Source organism: Sapajus apella, unplaced genomic scaffold (genome assembly GCF_009761245.1).
Source record: "Sapajus apella isolate SASKATOON/1434 unplaced genomic scaffold, GSC_monkey_1.0 scaffold11, whole genome shotgun sequence".
NCBI classification, from domain to species: domain Eukaryota; kingdom Metazoa; phylum Chordata; class Mammalia; order Primates; family Cebidae; genus Sapajus; species Sapajus apella.
The window spans coordinates 3893198-3916660 of record NW_022436951.1 but is presented as its reverse complement, the minus strand read 5'-3'; the positions used below and the strand labels follow the sequence as shown (position 1 = coordinate 3916660).

Here is a 23463-nt window from a genome sequence, read left to right as displayed (position 1 = left end):
AAGACATATACTAGAATGTTCATGACAGCACAACTCATGAGAGCTGCACACTGGAAATACCAGTTGCCCCTCAAATAGGAAGGATAAATAATTGTGGTATATTTACACAATGGAATATCATGCAGCAATGAGAATGAACACTTTGCGTTTACAGAAATAATATGACTGAATCTCACAAATGTAAGGCTGAGTGGAAAAAGCCAGACATGACTCTTGCCCTATGATTCCATCTGTAAAGTACAGAAAAAGGCAAATGCTCTGTGCTGTGAAAGGATAGGCTAGTGGCTGCCTTCGGAGGGAATTACAACTGGATGGGGATACAAGAGGACCTTGCCAGGGTGCCAGTAATGTTGTTGTCTGGATCTGGGTACTGGTCACATGGGTGTGATCAATTTGTGAAAATTCATTGAGCTGTATACACTTATCAGCGTTTTTCTTCATGTATATATTATACGTCAATAAAAAGCTTAGCAAACCAGTCTGAAATCTGGAAATATGGTTGGGTCCTCGAGCTTGCCTTCAAATACATTAAAAATCCATAACTTAACCAAATTTTAAAACCAATTGCAATGATTGTGAAAGGAAAATAAAATTCACTATGCAAAGGAAAAAAATAAGCTGAAAGCTGATTCATGCAAGAAGCTACCTTTCCTTTTGTTTCTAAGCAGACAGGTACACTAAAAGGTTAAATATCTCCCCAGGTACTTACTCTATGTGTACCTTATCTTATCTTAGCCTCTCCAGAAAGATGAATACATAATTGACTGTTCTTCTGCCTGTTCCTTTTCTCTTGAAACTTGTAGATAACTATTCCCCTCCTCTTTCTCCTTCGGTCCACTTTTCCCCTTTAAATATTGAAGCCCCCAAAATTATAGTTGGAGAAAGGCACAGACCACGTAATGTTTCTGTGATTTTCTTTATTTCTTCCAGTCACATCCTTCACTTTGGCAAAATAAACTTCTAAATTGATGGAGACCTGTCTCAGACACTTTTTGGTTTACATGATCAAAAGTACTGTCCTTGAGAGCAAGGTTGTCCACAGTGAGATTCAGAAAGAGAGTTTCTTTCCCCTTCCAGGGCCAGGGTCAGTTTTACGCCAGTTGTTGAGGTGCTTGCTTTGGCCCTCTCTTACCTTTCTGGGTCCTTTTCCCTACACCCCTGTGTTGCCTTATAGCACGGGCGTGTGCATCTACCCAGGGCCACCTTTCTTTACAAAATTCCAACATTACTCACCACACTACTGTTCCCAAATCAAGCCGCATTTCTTCCAGGACAGCCAGGTGTGGGGTGGAGCATGGAGAGGGCAGGGGAGGCAAATGGATTGAACAGAATCATATGTACATGTGAATAACTCTTAACCCCGGAGACACTCCCCGAGCAATTTATATTTGTGAAAGGGAGTGTTTACCAACACAGCTGGATTATTATTTAGTGGAAATTGCAAGCAATGGGAACAGGAAGATGGTGTTAATCTAATATCAGAGAGACACTCTGTAAAAGAAAACATGTTTATTTAGGACTAAGGATTGCAAAGGAAATAAACAAACTATAGTAAACTGTGCATATTCAGGGAGGTAAAGGAAGACAAAGGTTTTTAAAGAAAAAAAAGGAGGATTATATAATTGCTTTGAAATAATTATTCTTCACTTGATCTTAGCCAAAAGGCCGAGAAGCGATAATAATTATTCTTGACTATAAAGATTAATAACAAGGTGATGCCAGTTCAAGGTCGGATGGGAAGATGTCCTTGCAGAAGCATTTTATGTGTGTGTGCGTGTGTGTGTGTGTGCGTGTGTGTAAGGTTGCAATGACCTTTGTGCAAGGTTGTGGTTTTTGTAGTGTTGTTATCTGCATAGCCTTCCCAGCTCTTTTTGTCAGGGTTTCCTACCATTAGTGATTCTATTTTGAGTCTAACAACTTTCACAATGGGCATTTGAAATAAATGAACCAGCAGTTGAGAAATAAACATAATCATTATCCCAGATTAAGACATATTAAGGTAATCTGAGGCTAAGTAGATGGAGTCTACTAGTCAATTTTTGATGTGTAACAAACACCCTCAAAAGCTCAGTAGCATACAAGAACAAATACTTCTTTTTGTACTCATGGATTTACAGGTCAGCTGAGACTTGGCTGATCTAGGCTGGGCTAAGCTGGACTCCAAGTTCAGTCAGGTTCAGGTTTGTTTCACATAGTTTCATTCTAGGGATAAGGCCGAAGGTGCAGCAGCTGTCTGGGGCACACACTTCTCATGGTGGATTACAGGAGCACAAGAGGGCAAGCCAATGTATGCATGTACATTTAAAGCACTTACTTACAATTACCAAAGCCCATTGGCCAAGGCAAGGCACATGACTGAGCCCCAAGTCAAGGGACAGGAAAATATTCTCCACCTACCATGAAGTTTTGGCAGGAGTGGAAAAGTATAATTTTAATACAGCAAGTCATGATCCAATCTATCAGAAGAGGTAACAAATTTGAGTCACACAATGTTGATGGCAAATGGCTTCCTGTGTGGTTGGCTAGTGGCTAGTTGGTTGGTTAGCTTTTCCCTTGAAGTTAGGCAGAACTCAAGTTATACTGCAACTTGAATAAATAATTTGAGAAGTAATAAACGTAAAATTACTCTCAATCATAAATTTATTTTTATTCCTTTGAGGGAAGGAAAAGTACTGATTAAAAATGTCCCTTTCTTTTTCCTTGTTCAGCCTCGATGCTGATTTATATCCTACTGCCCATGTTTTTCTGCTTCTTGCTCATCATGATTGTGTGCTACTTGAAAAGTCAGTGGTAAGTATGTGAGGAAGGTTTCATCCAAGAGGAGAGTCAGAGAAAAATCTGGAGACAGACTTAGTAAGATAGAAATGACAATGAATGATATGAAACAATGTACAAAAAAGGAAAAGGACAAAGGAGGCTGGGATGAGAATATGTAATTTATTTCACAATTTTGATTTCCAGGCCACTATATGAGGAAAGTTTCCACAGAATTTTTTCAACAGCAATAGCTAATATTTATATCTCACTTACTATATGTTTGGCAGTGTTCTAAGTGCTTTATCAATTAATTCATTTAATCCTCATGAGGACATTCTAAGTACCATAATTATCTCCATTTAGCAGATAAGAAATTAAAGCATGGAAGAATTAAGTATCTTGCTTAATAAGTTACAAAGCAAGGATTAAAAGCCAGTAGGAATCTGACTCCAGAGTTCTTGCTCCTGACTATTCCACTATATTGTGAAATTCAGTCTCATTTTTTTTTCTAGGATTAAGGAGACGTGTTACCCTGACATCCCTGACCCTTACAAGAGCAGCATCTTGTCATTAATAAAATTCAAGGTAAATGTTGGCAAATTATATGTATGCCATATACCTATTAAGGATGAACCCAGAGTGGGAGCTGTCAGAATCCTATTTTCCTAGAGCTTCTCAGGAAAATATAGCACAGTAAAAGCCACCTCTGCACCCACAGCTATGAAATCGGTGATTGGAGCTTTGATTTCTTCTGTCAGGGGAAAGGTTTTGGTTTTCAACATCACCTCCAGGTTATTTGTGACCCGGAAGAAACATAAACAACACTGAAGCTCTAAGTGTATTCCACATGCTTAATATACTTTTATGCATGCACACACACAAATGTTTATATTTACATCTTTTTTTTCCTTTTTAGGAGAAACCTCACCTAACAATAATGAATGTCAGTGACTGTATTCCAGATGCTATTGAAGTTGTAAGCAAGCCAGAAGGGACAAAGATACAGTTTAGGAAGTCACTCACAGAAACCGAGTTGACTAAGCCTAACTACCTTTACCTCCTTCCAACAGAAAAGAATTACTCTGGCCCTGGCCCCTTCATCTGTTTTGAGAACTTGACCTATAACCAGGCAGCTTCTGACTCTGGCTTTTGTGGCCACGTTCCAGTACCCCTGAAACTCCCCCCAAGTCAGCTGGGACTAATGATCTCACCTGAAAATGTACAAAAGTCACTAGAAAAAAACTACATGAACTCCCTGGGAGAAATCTCAGCTGGAGAAACAAGTTTGAATTATGTGTCCCAGTTGGCTTTACCCACGTCTGGAGACAAGGACAGTCTCCCAACAAATCCAGTAGAGCCACCACACTGTTCAGAGTATAAAAGGCAAATGGCAGTACCCCTGTGTCTTGCCTCGCCTCCCCCGACCGAGAATACCAGCCTCTCCTCGATTACCCTTTTAAATCCAGGTGAACACTACCGTTAACCAGCATGCCAATTGCATACTTTATGCTACACAGACATTAAGAGGAGCAGAGTTGCCACCCTCTCATCACCGGTGGCCTTGGTCCTTAATCCCATTACAATTTGCAGTCTGGTTTATATAAGAGCACTACAGTCTGGCTAGGTTAATGGCCAGAAGCTATGGAATGTAACACTCCCTGTTGGAGGAGGCTTGCCCTAGAAATGGCAGGATCATGGGAGCATGCTTACCTTGCTGCTGTTTGTTCCAGGCTCACCTTTAGAACGAGAGACTTGAGCTTGACATACGGAAATGCATTAACCACTCCACAGACCCCCACTCAGTACTGTACAGGATGGCTATGGTCCTGTAAGGTTACTGAAGAAATATTTCTGTTAGAAACAATTATTATTATTTTATTGAAGATTGAAGGCTTCAATAAAAGCCACAGGAGACTTATTACTACAGCATAAATTGTCAATGTAAATTTACTGAGTGTGTTTAATGAAAAACTCACAGATGTTTGAGGCCAAAACAGATTTGAGGCTTCCTCGAAGGGATAAGAATCTAAGGTTCATTGACACAGTAAAATTGGGGCGTAGATCTAATCTAATATGTAAAATGTGTGATGAATCAACAAGATTTCTACAATTCTGTCAAGCTTATTACAGTGAAAGAATGGGATTGGCAAGGAACTACTTACTGTCGGTTACACCTCTGCTCCATAGACATCAGTATTCTGCCATAATTTTTGATGACTACCTCAGAACATAAAAAGGAAAATATATCACATAATTCCATTCAGTTTTTGGCTCCTCTTTTCTTTCAAGAACTGTATATACATGACATGTTTTCACTTAGCATCCTTTAGACTCTGTAGTAGGTTGCCTGGGTCAAGATAACTGTCACATTTATATTCGTATCATGCTAAAATAATAAGTGAAACCTTGTTGTTGGACATAATTTAGATATAACTAAAAAGTTCTATGGAGTGGGAAATTCTGTGTTGGCTCTGGAGCAACTTGGTCTCCTCTGAACCAATATATGCAAAGCACTTGGTACACAACTAGTGTTTAGTACATGTTGGTTCTTATGGTGCAATCTCAGCTCACTGCAGCTTCTCCCTCCTGGGTACAAGCAATTCTCCTGCCCCAGCCTCCGGAGTACCTAGGGCTCCAGATGCACACCACCACACCTAGCTAGTTTTTGTATTTTTAGTAGAGATTGGGTTTCACCATGTTGGCCAGGCTGGTCTCGAACACCTGACCTCAAGTGATCTGCCTGCCTCAGTTTCCTCAAGTGCTGAGATTATAGTCATGAGCCACCACACCCAGCCTATTTGTCACTGTTTTTTTTAATTTTTTGAGACAGAGTTTCACTCTTGTTGCCCAGGTTGGAGTGCAATGGTGTCACCTCGGCTCACTGCAACCTCAACCTCCCAGGTTCAAGCAATTCTCCTGCCTCAGCCTCCTGAGTAGCTGGGATTACAGGCATGCATCACCATACCTGGCTAATTTTGTATCTTTAGTAGAGGAGACGGGGTTTCACCATTTTAGGCTGGTCTCGAACCCCTGACCTCAGGTGACCTGCCCACCTTGGCCTCCCAAAGTGCTGGGATTACAAGTGTGAGCCATCACACCCGGCTGTCACATTTCCTGCCTGACATTTCATTGGCTCTGCCAATGCTCGTGCCTCTAGTGCCCACTGCCTTGCTCTGTGCCATTTAGCGCTATGAAGAGAAACAAGTAGCCACACCTCAAAATAACGTGGCTGTCAACTGGCCTAAATAAACCTACACAAGCCAGTACTTCTGTTTGAGCTTTTCTACTTTTTCCTTACAGGTAACTAAGCCTTTTGCTGGAAACATTGCTCCCCACATAGTACAAAGTGGTATCCTAATTAGTCTTAACAGTTGTGTTAGACTTTAGGGCCAGTATTGTCAGCATTTATTTATGTACCTTTGTCATAATGGGGTATTTTTCATTTGAAACTTGTTCACAAAAATGTCAATGACATTGATGACTGATTTGTACATATTTTTCATATAGTTTTAAAAAATAATTCACACAAAACTTTGAAGTCATTTTTGCTATTGCAATAAACCTTAAAATATTTCATCATCACACTGTTTTATCTCCCTCAATGAAATGAAAATCTAGTAACTACTCAGTTTAGACGATACATCACCTCATGAACTTACTAAATAAAAATGTAAATTCCTGGATATGACTACAAACCTCTTAATCAGAATCTTTGGGGTATGACTTGGAGTCTATTTTTCATCAGTTCCTAGGCATTCGGATACACACTAAACTTGAGAATCACTGGCCTAAATGAAGTCTTTCTGAAATAGAACAACATGCCAATAGGAAATGCTGGGTTATGTAACTTTTGTCTTCATAATATCACTATGACCTATAGTCTTGGCTGTAAACATTTCCTCTCCAATGGTCATAACCAAATTAGTTCATGTTCAGAACCTTAGTTTTCAATTCTATATGCCACCTATTTTTTTTTTTTTTTTTTTCCGAGACAGGATTTCATTATGTTGGTCAGGCTGATCTCGAACTCCTGACCTCAAGTGATCCACCCGCCTCGGCCTTCCAAAGTGCTGGGATTACAGGCGTGAGCCACCACGCCTGGCCTATATGCCATCTTAATATGGCTTTAAGAAGTGTTATTTGGAAACTTTGAAATTTTCATGTGTCAGAAAAATGGAAAATTTCAAATACACACAAAAGTAGAATAGTTTAATAAACCTCTGTGTATCATCTCCAGCCCCAACGGTCACTACCCATGACTGTTTCAGCTCCATCCATACTCCTGTGCGCTCTTCCTCCTTATTTTGAAGCAAATGATGACTTCATGTAAATATGAGCTTCTCTAAATAAGCTCTACTTTTTCTAATATAGTCATAATACTGTTAAAAAATTGCATATAAAATCACAATTCCTTAAAAACATCAGGATATTTGGGTGGACAGGACTAGAAGTAATGGCCTTTAAATCCTACATCAGCCTGTGCACGGTTCTCACCTGTGTGCAGGAGACCTCTATGATTCAGGATGGGAGTTGGGACCTCTTCACAGAACAGTCATACACCTGCTGAACGCTTCGTACATTCAAACACCTAATTAATTCATACTAAGTAGGGTCAACCTTGTTGCCTACTTGACTCCTAAGATTGTCAAGGCTTAATATCTTGGTAACACTCCTAAGAGTTCTGTTGAAAGATATGCTTTCATCTCAAAGAATTTACAAAACATGTTAAAGCACTCTGCATAAAGTAGAACTTTTAAAACACTGCAAGAGAAACAATAGAAGACAAAGTTTTCATAGCTGTCAGTTAAAATGTTTACAACACAATAGGTATATTCAATCTGAAAGCATAGTTGTTTTATTCCTCTAAGCATTAAGGAAAGTTTTAGCATATTTTAGTTTTTTTAAATCAATTTTGAAGTAGTACATATTTTTGGATATTTTATATGCTAAAGAGTTTTAAAAATGAAACAATCTTTTCCAAGTTTGGCATATTAGGACTTTTTTTCAAAAGATCAGCTGCATGATGATTTTTAAGTATGCTTTTTAGTTTATTTTGGGGCCAGCTAAGTTTTCAATGACATATACAGTGGAAGACATTGGGAAAAATGATACACAGAAATTTGCCAAACTATCCGAAACAAAATGTTTCTTGAAGTGAAACCTGCATTTTACCATATTTTATTAACAGATCCTACACTTTGACACTCAACTTTATTCTCCAGAATTGGTCATTTCGGTGGTATTGTCGTTTGCCAGTCAGTGGTTGTAGGTAACCTTATCCAATCAGGGCAATTCATGCATGAGAAATAAATACCTTCCACAGAGGTCACCACTGTCATATCATCATCATTTATAATATTGTACATTATTTCCTCAAAAAATTCAGAGCCATTCTATCTAAAGATGATGACCCATTTTCCAAATCCCATGTCTTTATAGTTTTAAAAACTGCAAAGATGTTTGATTAAATTACCAAGTGTTTAAGAGGAGAATTGCTTTAAAATATTTGTCACAGCCACTCTATATGTCTGTGGGACCTAAAAGTCACTTTTGCTTGGAGTTACATATGTTAGCATCAGCATTACAGGACTCAAATCAAGGCCATATGACTGCTGACTGTTTTAAGATTTCAAATAAAACAATGGCAAAGAGTTTAAGAATTTTAAGTACATTTTATTAACAATGTATCCCTTTGATAAGATTATGCTTCAGGAGGCTTTTAATGCCATTGAAATAAACTGTACACATTATACAAAAACAAAATCACAACAAAAAAAATCAAGGTGAGCAAAACCATTTGGGGACAAATCTTATTTAAATTATACACAACTCAATGAAATATTCTTACAGAAAAAATATAAATACTTTTTCTATGTTACAGTTATACAATATAAATCAGATTTCAATGTCTGTTCAGTGACCTACAAACATCAGAACCTCCAAATATGTAGCAGCGTATTACCAAATAAAAAAGATCACGTGGTTAGAGAGCATTAAGTCTGAGATTTTTTTCATAATTCCTTACCACTTTTCAAAACTAATTTACACCATTTGTTTTACAATGCAGCTTTAGGGTTTCTGACAGGCATTTTTCTAACAATTACCTGTAAAATTTTTTTCACTCCCCCTCTATGCCACAAGACTTTGCATTTTGTGCTAAATCAACCAAGTAGCAAAATTGAAAGGTATGCTGTTTTTTGGCATAAATTATATTTTTGAAATTAAATATTTTATAAAGAAAGTAAAACAAAATGTGCAATTTATGCATGCTGTGGTACGGCTATCTGATACTTACATTACAAAAATACTCCAAATGGGAAAAAAGTCCACATTCTGGTGAGTCATATAAATCTAGTAGGAATGAAAAATACCCTGGAACTTAGAACTAAAAGAAAAAAAGAATGCTCCTAGAAAGATTCTCACAGATTTCAGTGTTTTGATAAGCACTGCTATTAATTTCACTGGTATGCTTTTTAATGAGATTCCCACTGTAATGACACTCTTGAGATTAAGATAGTAACAGTGTATTTTGTTAATCCAGAGACAATGGAGACTTTTCTCAACTTCCATTTTGGAAAATCTGAAACGTTGGTTCATTCCAAACAGCTCTTCTAATAAAAGTTTCTCAGTGTATTTACCTTTTCTTTTTTCCCCATGTTTTAATGGATTGTGAATCTGAGACAAAACTGGAAGCCTAAGAGTAAAGGGGGAAAAAAACTTACTTCCAAAGAACATCTTCCAATGTAGTTTATATAAAGTTCATCTCACACAAAATTAGCACCTCACTCTTACCATGCGAAAATAACTGCAGTTGTAATTTGAATGACAGACAACTTGGTTTTTATTGCTTAGTGCTCTGTGCTTTAATGAGGGGATAAAAGGCATCCTCTGAATGGAATAACATTTTATATAAATAGCAGTAGGCAAATCTAAATAAGCATTGACATCCCACTGTTGAACACTTCACCATTGTGATATGCCCTGAAAAATTCAGCTTTAATTTTCTCAAGCTCTAGATAAAAGAGCTGAAACCCATAAAAGTTGTCATTTCAAAAGGACTTGTACACATTATTATGTTATAATAACATATATACTTCCAAAGAACCTTTTTTAATGTCACTGTCATACAGAATGTCATTATTCTACTTTTATTAGAAAAAATTTAATTAGAATAGACTGCTTCCCCCTTCAAATCTAAGAATAAACAGGAAATAAAAGTATAAGAAATTTTAGAGCATATATAATTATGAATACTAAATTTCTAATTTCCTTATTTATCAGTATTTAGTATGTGAGGCTGAAATCTGTTTTTGAAAAAAGTTCAATTAGAAGTAACAATTCACTTTACGATTAGAAATTCACAGTTTACAACCAGCACAACTGCCCAAATTCCTCCAAATTATTCAATAATTACCAATAGTACAAATTTATATGGACTAAGATTAATCCTACACTTTAAAAACTACATTATTGACATTATTTTGGTATTCTATAGTCTTCAGTATCTATTATTTATAGATGATTTTCTCAATTATTTCTATTACTGCTGATATCATTCCTAACCTCTTCTGCTATAATTTAATATTTTTCAACACCTAAGTTAATCACTTGGCACTGCATGTATTTTTTACCATAAAGTCTACTTTTTACAAACAAGTACTCAAAGGAAATGTATTAGACCTGTCAGTGAAACCAAGGAGAAACCAAATAGCACTATAAATTTAAGCATAGACTTTTTTAAAAAAGTATACTGATAACCACAAAGCTCTGAGTATCTCCCCAAAGTAAGTGATATAGGCAGATACGATAATGTATACATACATGTTTCTCAAAGTAACAGTTAAAACCCAACCCATTCAGGTAATAATAACAGCCTTATTTTAGGACAGATGACCAAGGTGGGGGTCCAGCGATAGTGATGGTGGGGGAGGGGGTGTATGTGTGTAAGACAAAAAAAAATATTACTGTTAACTTTTGAGGGATGAAACCACAGATTTTATTGTCTATATTAACTGAGGTAGTGTTTAAAATGAATGTCTAAAATATGTTAATCCCATTATGAATAAGATAACTACATGACTTCCTTTGGAGGTTTTAACCACTATTTGGTCTAGTAACTCTGACATTTGGTTCTCTGGAAAGGCAGTTTAGTTATCCAAGACCAAAGACCATGGTGACAGGCAACGTTCTTAGAAGTACTGTTGACATTTAAATAAACACTTGGGTTCAGTGATAAAGTATAAAAAATTATTTATCTTCAATTGGATTTTATGAGAGAAAATCTGAAGAACCACTTTTCAACATAAGCAGCAGCTTACAGCCCTTATCTGCTTTGTTATAATGTAAGTTGCTACGCAGTGCACATAAGAACAATTCACTGAAGTGCAGTCAAAGAGGTGTTATGAAGTGAGATGAAATGCTTCATCCCAACTGGAACTTTCAGTGCCAGTAAATACATTTTTTAAAAAAGTATCTCTGTGAGTTCTGTTTTCTAGTTCACAGGGTTCTTTACAGAGATCTCAAAGAATGAACCCATTACAAAAAGGATCTGCAACATGGGAAAATATTAATCAATGTTGCTATGACTGTGTCAAAACTGATGTGTAATTGTAATAAAAATGTTATACACAAATGAATTAAAAAAGAATCCTAATCAGTCCAGCTGGATTTTCTATTTCTATTTATATATAGATCTCAAAAAAGATAATCCTTTCATTTACAAGCATTCAAATGATGATGGCCATGCTATTTTTATATACAAATTTGCATATATGTTTAATTCCTGTAAAAATTTCCACATACCTTTAGACATATACAAATTAAACAAACAAACAAAAACCTTGCCCTCATCAGCTTAACTTCACAAATGGATAAAGGCAATTAATATACTCACAAACCCACCTATCACTGCATTTAGTTTGTGCAAAACAAAAACACTGATATAAAAATCAAGTTACTGCTGCTTTAAAATTTGGTACTTAAGGCTTTTCACTACAATTTTTCTTAGTAACAAGCTTTATTAATGATTTTTCTTAAAGGAAATATGGCTCTTCTTTCCCCATGGAATGTGTAAATTGCAAGCAAACTTAACTTTTCCTCAGGAGACCCAAAGTATTATTTAATGCTTTCCTTTTCTTTAGGTCTGAACTAACAGTGCTTGTTCAAGTTCCTGTTTAAAGCAATGCGATGGAAAGTTGATGAAAGTGAAGTCCACTGCCAATATATGCATTCTATAAATGGGAAAAATTTTTATTAAAATAAAAAATGATTTTTAACTTTAATTCAAGAACTGTAGTGAAAAACCTTAATTGGTTCATATATCCTGTAATAACACATTGCAACAAAATGAAGAGTTGGAAAACAAGAATCTTTAGGCAAGTCTAGTAACATAAAAATAACTTACAAGTCCCAGGTTGTTGAGGCTCTTCTTTTGCTTTGAGGTTATAAACCCCTGAAGTAGTGTTACAAACATTAAGAAAAATGTGAAAGGGCCAAAAAATTCCCTCTCTAATACCAGCAGTTACAGCACACCCCATTGTGGTAACAGAATGCAGCCTTAGAGACACTGATTCCTGGTTTCCACAAATTAGTTAACAAGGCATCTGTATATTTACCCTAAAAATAATCCAGAAATAACTGTGAAGGGTGCTTCTGCATATTCCATTATTGTTCCACTCTCATTATGCTTTTAAAATGAAAAAATAGAAAACTTATATAGGTATTCAGTGCTTGGCTCTTGCATACAATGGTAACTAAAACTCTTAAATCTGTGTTAATGAATCATGAACCCCTCATAAGGTTCAACAAGGGAGAGAAGGAAGTTGTTTTGGTTAGGGAAGTCAGCAGTTCCAACTGTTCATGTACCAGTAACTGTGGAACAGTGTACAGAAGATACTCCTGTCTTTGCTGCCCAGTCATATTTTCTGAGGCTTTTAGGAAATCCACAAATATGAAAATTTTATATATATATAAATATATATATATTTATATATATATATCCATAATAAATACGAGGTCAGGATTCAGCAGATGTATCAACTATAGGTTGCTTTGGTGGTGTTGCCAACACAGCCTCTGCTTCTTCATGCATCTAGAGAAAAAATGGTGTATCATTAATGACTTTTATCAAAATAGATAATATAGCATGTGTTTATTTAAATACATAAAAAAATTTTTTTTGAGACAGTATCTTGCTCAATCTTCCCAGGATGGAGTGCAGTGGCACAATATTTGCTCACCACAACCTCTGACTCATGGGCTCAAAGGGTCCTCCTACCTCAAGCTCCCAAGTAGCTGGGACTACAGGCACATGCCACTACCCTTGGCTAATTTTTAAAAGGGTTTTTGTAGTGACGCAGCAGTCTCACTATACTGCCCAAGCTGGTCTTGAATTCCTGGGCTCAGGCAATTCTCCTGTGTTGGCCCCTCAAAGTGCTGGTATTTAGGCATAAGTCACCACACCGCACTATAATCTCTCTTTTAATTCAATTCAAACAGAGGTTTATTCTTGGAAGATAAATTTGAGAAGCACTAATCATACTTACTTGTAGGAACTGTACATCTTGAAATAATTCTTGTATGAACCTCCGACAAGGAAGTCTGAATGTGCAGTGTGACAGCAAATGGGAAACCTCAGAGTAAAGGCAAATGTCATCAAATGTTTGAGGATACTTCTCCTTAATTCTAAAATGAAAGAAAAGATTATGGTGTAATGAAAACTGTAATCACAATGTATCTATTTTTTCCTCCAAAGTATCACTTACTTGAAAAACAGATATCCTTCCAGATATGGATTAGATGGAATACTTGGGGTGATGACTTCAGAATATAAAATATAGGCCGGGCACAGTGGCTCATGCTTGTAATCCCAGCACCTTGGGGGGGCTGAGGTTGGCAGATCATGAGGTCAGTTCAGGACCAGCCTGGCCAACACAGTGAAACCCCTTCTCCACTAAAAATACAAAAATTAGCCAGGCGTGGTGACATGCGCCTGTAATCCAGCTACTCAGGAAGCTGAGACAGGATAATTGCTTAAACTTGGGACGCAGAGGTTTCAATGAGCTGAGATTGCACCACTGCACTCCAGCCTGGCTGATAGTTCAAGACTATGTCTCCCCACCCCCCCCAAAAAAAAAAAAACCCACAGGGGGGGAGCCCCTGAGGGGCACTTTTTTTTTTTTTTTTTTGGAGAACCACTGCTTTAAATAATAAAAAAATTAAACCAAGAAAATATGACTTGTTACATAAGCCCACTTTCCTTATTTGGTCTCAGGACTTACTTTCTTAAAAATTAATGAGGACTCCAAAAGTTATTTTTGTGTGGGTTATAGCCATCATTAACTACTATATTAGAAATTAAGAGATTTCCTAATATGCATTAATTTATTTTAAAAATAAATCCATTACATGTTAACATAAAAATAACATAATTTTAATAAAAATAACTGTATTTTCCAAAAGTAAAAAAGTGAGAAGAGTGGCATTACACTTTTTATAGATTTCTTTAAAAGTCTGGCTTAGAAGAAGATAGCTAGATTCTTATACTTGCTTTTGCATTCAATTTTTTGTCATATGTTGTTGTGGTTAAAGTATTAAAGAAAATCTAGCCTCACACAGGCATGCGATGCGGTTTAGAACTACTGATGTAAGTTAACACGCCTTTTGAAGTATTTCAAGCATCTTTTCTCAACTTAAAAAACAGTATAAACAAATAATGCTTATGCATATGGTATACTCACGTTAAAAGCCCAGTCTCATGACATTTAGTTGAAACTGAACTACTCAAATTAATGACTAATCTTAGAACTTCTTTGCGAAGGAGTATACGGCACATTGGTGTATCATCTGGAATTGTTTTAACACCTGAAAAGATTGCAGTGAGAAGTTAAATACTATTATATCACAACAAAAAATGATTATGACTCATGAAATTTATTTTTAAACTTCATCTAAAGACCTAGAACTGAGATCAATTACACAAGCTCTGCCAATCATTTCGGGAGCAAAACTCTAATAAAAGCAGTTAGCTAAGAGGATCTGTCAGTGGGTGATAAATAGGTGCAATATTTAACAGTGTTAAATATAAATAGATATATTATTGTTTTGAGACACTTTTAATTTACAGTATTTATGAAAAACAAAACCAACTAAAAACAGTTTTATTAATAATGATTGGATTTGAATCTGAATATTCACCTAGTAACAATTCTGTGCTTTTGGTGCTGCTAGCTGAGCCTTCTTGGGACACCCCATCACTGCATCCAGAAATCCCTGAAAACTTGGAGGGAACAACTTCTAAGGGATTATGGATAGTCTGCTCACACCAATCAGAATATGGAATATCTTGAAAGTCTGAAGAAAAAAATAATTATTTCAATTAAAGCACTGTAATGGCTTACTTACCACGCTTACACTGCATATTAAAAAGAAATAATATAAAATAACATTTTCTCTAATTGTGTACAATACACCAAACACTTCCCAAACCTTTTCCTCATAGAAAATGAAAATAATTATAGTAAACAAAGACCCTGGACAGGGCTGTTCACAGTGGAAAAGGCCTAGTCCAGGGATCTATCAGATTCAGGCCCCACTGTGACCTGAAACCGTGAGAGGATTGGCATCTCAGCATAACCATATTCTATTTGTGGCATATCAGTGTGCTGCAACTCACCAGCAGGGAAACTCTGAATTAGAATACTAAAAAGAAATTTGGAAAAGCAAACCAGAGAACTTCAGTCATCACTAGGTTTTTCTGAAGGTAGCTAAGTGATACTCATGAAGAAAAGGTAATACTTAAAACACATATATTCTTACTTAAAATTGTTAATATATGTCACTTGTTGATAAAAAAGCTCAATGTAGGTCCACTTTATTTTCTTACTAAATACGTATTAGGGGCCTGCTGTACAAGGCAGTACACATATAGGTATCAGAAATATAAAAACGTAAAGACTGACAGACCATGCCCTAAAGTAATTTAACTGAGTGGAAAGACAAAAATAACCTAAGCTGTCATAGTCATAACTATCATAAGAGATCTATATGCAAAGAGATCTATATGAGAGGAAAGAGGAAGGAGTGTCAACACCTGCCTCAGAGAGTCAGTGAAAACTCCACAGGCAAGATACTACTGAAGTGTACGATGAGGTGGACTTGCCAAACAGATCATGTATGCCTGTGTAGGGAGTGGAAAGGGCAAAGAGAGGATGGCAGGCAATTTCATACCTAAAAATTTGTTCAAAAACTTCAGGTCAGTTAGTAATGATAGGAAAAGAGAATGGTGAAAAAGACCACTAGACAGATGACAGAGTGTTTTGTGTCTTAGGCATGAATAGCCATTAAAGAATTGCACACAGATTAATTCACAATATAGTATAAAAGATGAATTGAAAACATATAAAAATTAGAAGCTAAAATGCTAACACGCCAATAGGGAGATGCTAAGTGACTGAACTAAGGCCGAGGCAATGAGAATGGAGCAAGAGGGTATGGATGATGAATAGGGCTGGAACTTGTAGCTAATTCAAATTCATACTCAGGTGGATTTATTTCAAAGGACATGATCACTTACCTGAATGACTACATATTGCACTTAGTTGGTTACTGGGCTGGAAACCCAGAATTTCAATACAGACACAATAAAGGCAGTTATCATCTGTATGTTCCTGTAGTCCAGTGTCTTCTGTACTTTCTAAAAACAGAGAGGCATCTGAATGGATTGAATTCATTATTTCCGTGAGACTCATCTGCTGTCGTAGCAAGTGAAAAGAATTTTTTACAAGACCTCCAGTTCCAGATGGAAGACCTGTGCATAAGTAAATATAAAACATAATCCAACAAAGATAGTACTTTTCAAGGTACCCTAAATTATGTGAAACTTTAAACAAAACTAAAGCACATTTTATGACTCAAAATCTAACTTTAGCTGGAAAGAAAAAAAGAATAATTTGCTTTAAATTATAAATAAGTAAAGCCAGCAGATGTTTGTATTTTAATAGTTTTAAACACAAAATGGAAAACTGAGATTATATAATGCATCCTTTTAATTATCTTCAATATTTGACTAAAGATATGTAATAAGTATAAAGAGGCATTTGTTTAAAAAAATCAAGAATATAAAGCTATAAAACCTGTGGCTTATATTTACATATTAAAATATAACAGTTCATAACAAAGATCATGTAATTTGTAAGTATATTTCTATCTCCCCTACCAAACAAACAGCTATTTCCTGGATCTATGAGGATTAGTGTTATACATTTTTCATGTTCTACTTTAAAAAAAAAAATAAACAACTAATTTGGTTTTTATTTCTTTGAAAGGTTGAGTACTTCATTGGTAAAACATTGGTAAGTCCCTCACACACACAAGAAAAAGTGGTTTAATGTTAAGATGACTTTAACAATTGTTTTGGTATAAGTTTTAAGTTGATCCAAAAGTGAGTCTACCTAAATTTTTAGTGTTATCCTATTAGAAAGAACTAAGAGTTTTATTTTTAATATAAAGAGGCATCTCACAAATACAAAGCACAATGCATTACCTCCTGCATCATGGGCAAATGCTCTTGCACCTCGATCATCATATGGCGGTATGTTTTTTGTCTGAAAATAGGGAATATCCTTTACCTAAAGAAGATATAAACCGTAAGTCATGCTGTAAAAAGAAGTCCACTTTATGAAATTTAGCAAAATTAAACAAAATACAATTAAAATAGAATTACTATAGCATATGAATCTATAGTCAAGTTTACTGAAGGTTTAACTACCAAAACTTAACAAAATAACCCTATTCTTAGTGAGTAAACAAATATAAAAATAATTTAGTGTTTACCTAAACCGTCTTTAAACTTCTAAGAATACGTGTTTTTAGTACTATATACTATCTAGAGATCTGTGGGTATCTCATGGGATTAGGGTCACTTTATACTACTGGGTACCACATGTGGCTACCTTTTATGGGACAAATAAGAATGAGGATTAAAAAAATGAGGTATAAGTTAAGGTGACTAAAAAACAAGTTGGAAATTTCATAAATTTCTACAGAGAACATATGGATAAAGAAATCAAATGAGATACTGATTTAATACGGGAAGAGAAGGAATGATAATGTTCTAAAGACTAAATAAAAGAGTATAGAATAGGTGAAGAAGGCATAATTTTCATCTTAAAATTTCTTTAAACAAAACGATCTTAAAAAATCATGCTGCCGGAAACTAGTGCCCACTCTAAATTGTGATTTTTAGTAAGCAGTCATTGAACATGAAAAAACAGGAAACCAATTCATAGGAAAACAATAAAATGTATGATGATACCTGGAATATATCATTTATATCTACTGGAAGAGCAAGACCAATGTAATCATCTGAACCCCCATATGTGGCACTGGACACCATGGACCGCACTGAGGAGGATCGCTGCAGGGTATTTTGATTAATAGGACTCAATAAATCTTCTTTATCTAATGATGCATAACTTAAGGCTTTCATGAACCTATAAAACCATAAAAAAAAACAAACAAAACAAACAAAAAAAAACACTTGCATTAGTTTCCTGATCTGTAATTTTAATCATATGAAGAAATAACATGTATTCCTACCTTTATAAAAGACAAGTAGCTAGTCATGTATTAAGCAGTGTCATCTTGTTTACTGGGAACACACAAACACTTTAAAATATTAGCTGTTATAGACTGATACGTAAAAGGTCACCAGTAATGTTGACTGTTACCAAAACAACTGTTACGATCTCTCAGGTAAAGGCAAAAAGGTGGGCAATTAGAATAACTTTCAACATCTAGAAGTAAAAAAAGAAACTGACCTCAGTAGTCAGAGCATAGTCCAAGGACTATCTTCATAATTACTTGAGACTACCAGATTTGGTATATATGTAACTAAGGATATGTGTATTAACTCTATTTATATTTAAAAACAATAAGCTTACATATCAATATTTGATATGTAATACCAACTGATATTTACCTTAATGCCTTCATATCAACATAAGATTTTTGTAACACACAAGGCAGACACAAGAGCAAAATGGTACCATTTATAAATATGACAGGAGATATCTTTGTATAAAGCACTATTTCCACAATGTACTCATTACTAGAGATCCTTACACTAATATTTCCATAAGATACATCTTTCTCATACAGATTCTTATTTATGCAATAGACATGCTAAGATATTTACATGGTATCTGCTGTATACATACAAGGTACTATACAAGGTTCCACATTGATATACGTTTATATGAAGATATTTTTATTTGAAAAACCGAAGTCTTTAAAATGTATGAATGTAGCCTCATAATTATTTCATAAAATACATAAAATAAATGCTATATAAACAGCAGCTATTAAGATTATTATAGCAAAAAACATTCTCCTAATTTCCACCCAAAAAACACTCTTTCAAACTGTACTCTGTTACACTTCTTTGATTACATAGAACTCTTCAACGATTACTGGAATGGGAAGAAAAAAAATTATTGGATTATTCTCCTTCCTAATTCCTATTTCAACCAGTATAGTTCCATTTCTATATATTCTACCTGTTGAGTTTCCATAGAAATCTTTATGTGAAAAAAGAATTCCTCAGCTTAAAAAGCAACAATACAAAAGCTTAAAACCACTGATCTCCACCAGACGAGGTAACTGAGGCTTAGGAATTTTCAAAATTCATGAACTTTACTGCATAGGTTTGTAACAGTGAGCTGCTGAGCCATTTCCCTGGCTTTGTCCTGGATAAGGTTGCCAAAGAAAGTAAGTTCCAGATAGATGAGACACTGCTGCACAATTTCTTAAATCCTGTAAGGGTACATAATTGATCATCTCCTACCAGGAAACCATCTATTAAATGTGCTAATTGAAGCAAAACTGTTTAATGTTATTAAGAATAATGTTAAGGGTCAGATGGATTACATTAAATATCAAGGATGATAATTAGCTAACTTTTACTACATTAAATATCGATGATGAATAAAAAAAACAGCTGATCGATCCAAGATGGCCGTTTAGGAACAGCTCAGGATTGCAGCTCCCAGTGAAAGCGCAGATGGTGAGTGGATGCCGCATTTTTATTGCCCACAGACTAGGAAATTCCCAGGCGGAGGAGCTCCACGGGTCGCCAGCGCGGCTGTTTCAGCCAGCGCGGCTGTGCCTCACGCGGCAGCGCACGAGAGCAGCAGTTCTCCGTACAAAATACACCGGTCGGGGTGCCCTTTTGGCTGGCGATTGGAGCCACGGGAAGTCGCTCATTCATCTGTTTAAAAAGGGGACTGAGCAGGGAGCCAGGACAGTAGATTCCAGGGCAAAAAAAGCGCCACAAATCTCAGTGCCGCTGTTTAAGCCAGCACAGTGAGTTGTCACGCAGGAAAAAACACACACCGCGGTGCCTCTTCAACAGGCGACTTGAACACCAACTTAAAAAAAAAAAAAAGGGCTCTGAGGCAGGGAGCCAGACGATCAGGCTTGGCTGGTCCCACCCCCACAAAAGAACAGCAATCAGAAAATCTCTGGATTGAGAATTTCACAGAAAGCGCAGCTGAACCCAGGATGGTCCAGCTCTGTGGGGGAGGGGCGCCCGCCATTACTGAGGCAGCCTGCAGCTACAGAGGTAGTCAGCCAATGCTGAGGCAGCCCGCCGTTGCCAAGGCAACCTGCCACTACAGAGAGACTCAGCCTTAACAGAGGCGGGCCACCGTTGCCAAGGCAGTTCTAACTACATCCATATAAACAGGACTGCAGCGAAGTTCACTTGGCAGCTGGGTGGAGCCCACAGCAGCTCAGCAAAGCCTCTACAGGCAGACAGTGACTAGGCTGCCTCCTTGCTGGGCAGGGCAGCTCTGAAGGAAAAAAAAAAAAAAAAGAGAGAGAAGGCAGCAGCATAACCGAAACTCATAAAGCCCTAAATCCCTGGGACGGAGCACCTGGGAACAAAAAGCAGTTTATGAGTTCTGCTGCAGCAGACCTAAACGTACCTGCCCAGCAGCTCTGAATGAACAATGGAGCTCACAGCTCAGCATTTGAGCTCCTATAAAGAAGAGACCATCTCCTCAAGCAGCTCCCTGACCCCTATATATCCAAAGAGCCACCTCATAAAGGAGAGATCTGATTGACACTTGGTGGGTATCCTTCTGGCACAAAGATAGCAGAAGAAGAAAACTGGTACCAACCCTTACTGTTCAGCAGCTGCTACAGGTGAACCCCAGAGAAGCAGGGTCTGGAGTGGACCTCAGCAGATCTACAGCAGAGGGGCCAGACTGTCTGAAGGAAAACCAAGAAACAGAAATAACCTCATCATCAACAAACAGAACGTCCACTCAGAGACCCAATCTGAAAGCCAGCAGCTACAAAGTCGACAGGTGGATAAATCCATGAAGATGGGAAGAAACCAGCGCAAAAAGGATGAAAACACCCAAAACCAGAACACGTCTCCTCCTACAAGGGTTCACAACTCCTCACCAGCAAGGGAACAAGGTTGGATGGAGAACGAGTGAGACAAAATGACAGAATCAGACTTCAGAAGGTGGGTAGTAAGAAACTTCTGTGAACTTAAAGAACATGTTCTAACCCAATGCAAAGAAACTAAGAACCTTGAAAAAAGATCTGATGAAATGCTAATGAGAATGGACAAAATAGAAAGGAATATAAGTGAATTGATGGAGCTGAAAAACGCAACACAAGAACTTCACGAAGCATGCACAAGTATCAACAGCCGAATGGACCGAGCAGAAGAAAGGATATCAGAGGTCGAAGATCAACTCAATGAAATAAAACGGGAAGGCAAGACTGGAGAAAAAAGGGTAAAAAGGAATGAACAAAATCTCCAAGAAATGTGGGACTATGTGAAAAGACCTAATCTACGTTTGATAGGCGTACCTGAATGCGACGAAGAGAATGATTCCAAGCTGGAAAATACTCTTCAGGATATAATCCAGGAAAACTTCCCCAACCTAGCAAGGCAGGCCAATATTCAAGTCCAGGAAATACAGAGAACACCACAAAGATATTCGTCAAGAAGAGCAGCCCCAAGGCACATAATTGTCAGATTCACCAGGGTTGAAATGAAGGAGAAAATACTAAGGGCAGCCAGAGAGAAAGGTCAGGTTACCCACAAAGGGAAGCCCATCAGACTCACAGTAGATGTCTCAGCAGATGTCTCAGCAGAAACCCTACAAGCCAGAAGAGAGTGGGGGCCAATATTCAACATCCTTAAAGAAAATAACTTTCAACCCAGAATCTCCTCTGCAGCCAAACTAAGCTTCATAAGTGAAGGAAAAATAAAATCCTTTGTGAACATGCAAGTACTCACAGATTTCGTCACCACCAGGCCAGCTTTACAAGAGCTCCTGAAAGAGGCTCTATACATATAAAGGAACAACCAGTACCAGCCACTCCAAAAGCATGCCAAATGGTAAAGGGAATCAACACAATGAAGAATCTGCATTAACTAATAGGCAAAACACCCAGCTAGCACCAAAATGGCAGTATCAAATTCACACATAACAATATTAACCCTAAATGTAAATGGACTAAATGCCCCAATCAAAAGACACAGACTGGCAAATTGGATACAAAGCCAAAACCCATTGGTGTGCTGTATCCAGGAAATCCATCTCACATGCAAGGATACACAAAGGCTCAAAATAAAGGGATAGAGGAAGATTTACCAAGCAAATGGAGAGCAAAAAAAAGCAGGAGTTGCAATTCTCATCTCTGATAAATTATACTTTAAAGCAACAAAGATCAAAAGAGACAAAGAAGGACATTACATAATGGTAAAAGTATCAATGCAACAAGAAGAGCTAACGATCCTAAATATATATGCACCCAATACAGGAGCACCCAGATACATAAGGCAAGTTCTTAAAGACTTACAAAGAGACTTAGACTCCCACACAATAATAGTGGGAGACTTTAACACCCCACTGTCAATATTAGACAGATCAACCACACAGAAAATTAACAAGGATATCCAGGACTTGAACTCAGACCTGGAACAAGCAAACCTAATAGACATTTACAGAACTCTCCACCCCAAATCCACAGAATATACATTCTTCTCAGCACCACATCACACCTACTCTAAAACTGACCACATAATTGGGAGTAAATCACTCCTCAGCAAATGCAAAAGAACGGAAATCATAACGAACAGTCTCTCAGACCACAGTGCAATCAAGGTAGAACTCAGAATTCAAAAACTAACCCAGAACCGCACAGCTTCATGGAAACTGAACAACTTGCTCTTGAATGTTGACTGGATAAACAATGAAATGAAGACAGAAATAAAGATGTTCTTCGAAACCAACGAGAATGAAGACAGAACATACCAGAATCTCTGGGACACATTTAAAGCAGTCTCTAGAGGAAAATATATAGCAATAAGTGCCCACATGAGAAACAAGGAGAGATCAAAAATTGACACACTATTGTCAAAACTGAAAGAGTTAGAGGAGCAAGATCAAAAAAACTCAAAGTCTAGCAGAAGACAAGAAATAGCTAAGATCAGAGCAGAACTGAAGGAGACAGAGACACAAAAAACCCAAAGAGTTAGAGGAGCAAGATCAAAAAAACTCAAAGTCTAGCAGAAGACAAGAAATAGCTAAGATCAGAGCAGAACTGAACGAGATAGAGACACAAAAAACCCTTCAAAGAATCAATAAATCCAGGAGCTGGTTTTTTGAAAAGATCAACAAA

At 36.9% G+C, this 23463-nt stretch overlaps 2 protein-coding genes and 1 pseudogene across 11 annotated transcripts in view; 1 reads left to right on the top strand and 2 right to left on the bottom strand.

Annotated features, from left to right (window-relative positions):
• OSMR (oncostatin M receptor) overlaps positions 1 to 4722 on the top strand; it is an 83604-nt gene extending 78882 nt beyond the window's left edge. For 4 of the 6 annotated variants that reach the window (XM_032278912.1, XM_032278910.1, XM_032278911.1 and 1 more), the window contains 3 exons: positions 2709 to 2790; positions 3270 to 3342; positions 3674 to 4292. In XM_032278912.1, coding sequence (XP_032134803.1) covers positions 2709 to 2790; positions 3270 to 3342; positions 3674 to 4240 — 722 coding nt within the window. In that variant the 3' untranslated portion in view covers positions 4241 to 4292. Of the gene's footprint in view, positions 1 to 2708; positions 2791 to 3269; positions 3343 to 3673 lie in introns of all 6 variants that reach the window. The other 2 variants (XM_032278909.1, XM_032278913.1) reach the window with 1 other exon arrangement.
• On the bottom strand, positions 1587 to 1677 carry LOC116552464 (annotated as a pseudogene).
• Positions 4723 to 8409: 3687 nt separating the features above from the next.
• RICTOR (RPTOR independent companion of MTOR complex 2) overlaps positions 8410 to 23463 on the bottom strand; it is a 141422-nt gene continuing 126368 nt past the window's right edge. For 2 of the 5 annotated variants that reach the window (XM_032278901.1, XM_032278904.1), the window contains exons 33-39: positions 18071 to 18248; positions 17300 to 17384; positions 16331 to 16564; positions 14953 to 15108; positions 14496 to 14619; positions 13302 to 13440; positions 8410 to 12847 (exon numbers count right to left, since the gene is read on the bottom strand). In XM_032278901.1, coding sequence (XP_032134792.1) covers positions 12773 to 12847; positions 13302 to 13440; positions 14496 to 14619; positions 14953 to 15108; positions 16331 to 16564; positions 17300 to 17384; positions 18071 to 18248 — 991 coding nt within the window. In that variant the 3' untranslated portion in view covers positions 8410 to 12772. Of the gene's footprint in view, positions 12848 to 13301; positions 13441 to 14495; positions 14620 to 14952; positions 15109 to 16330; positions 16565 to 17299; positions 17385 to 18070; positions 18249 to 18271; positions 18552 to 23463 lie in introns of those variants that run through there. The other 3 variants (XM_032278902.1, XM_032278903.1, XM_032278905.1) reach the window with 3 other exon arrangements.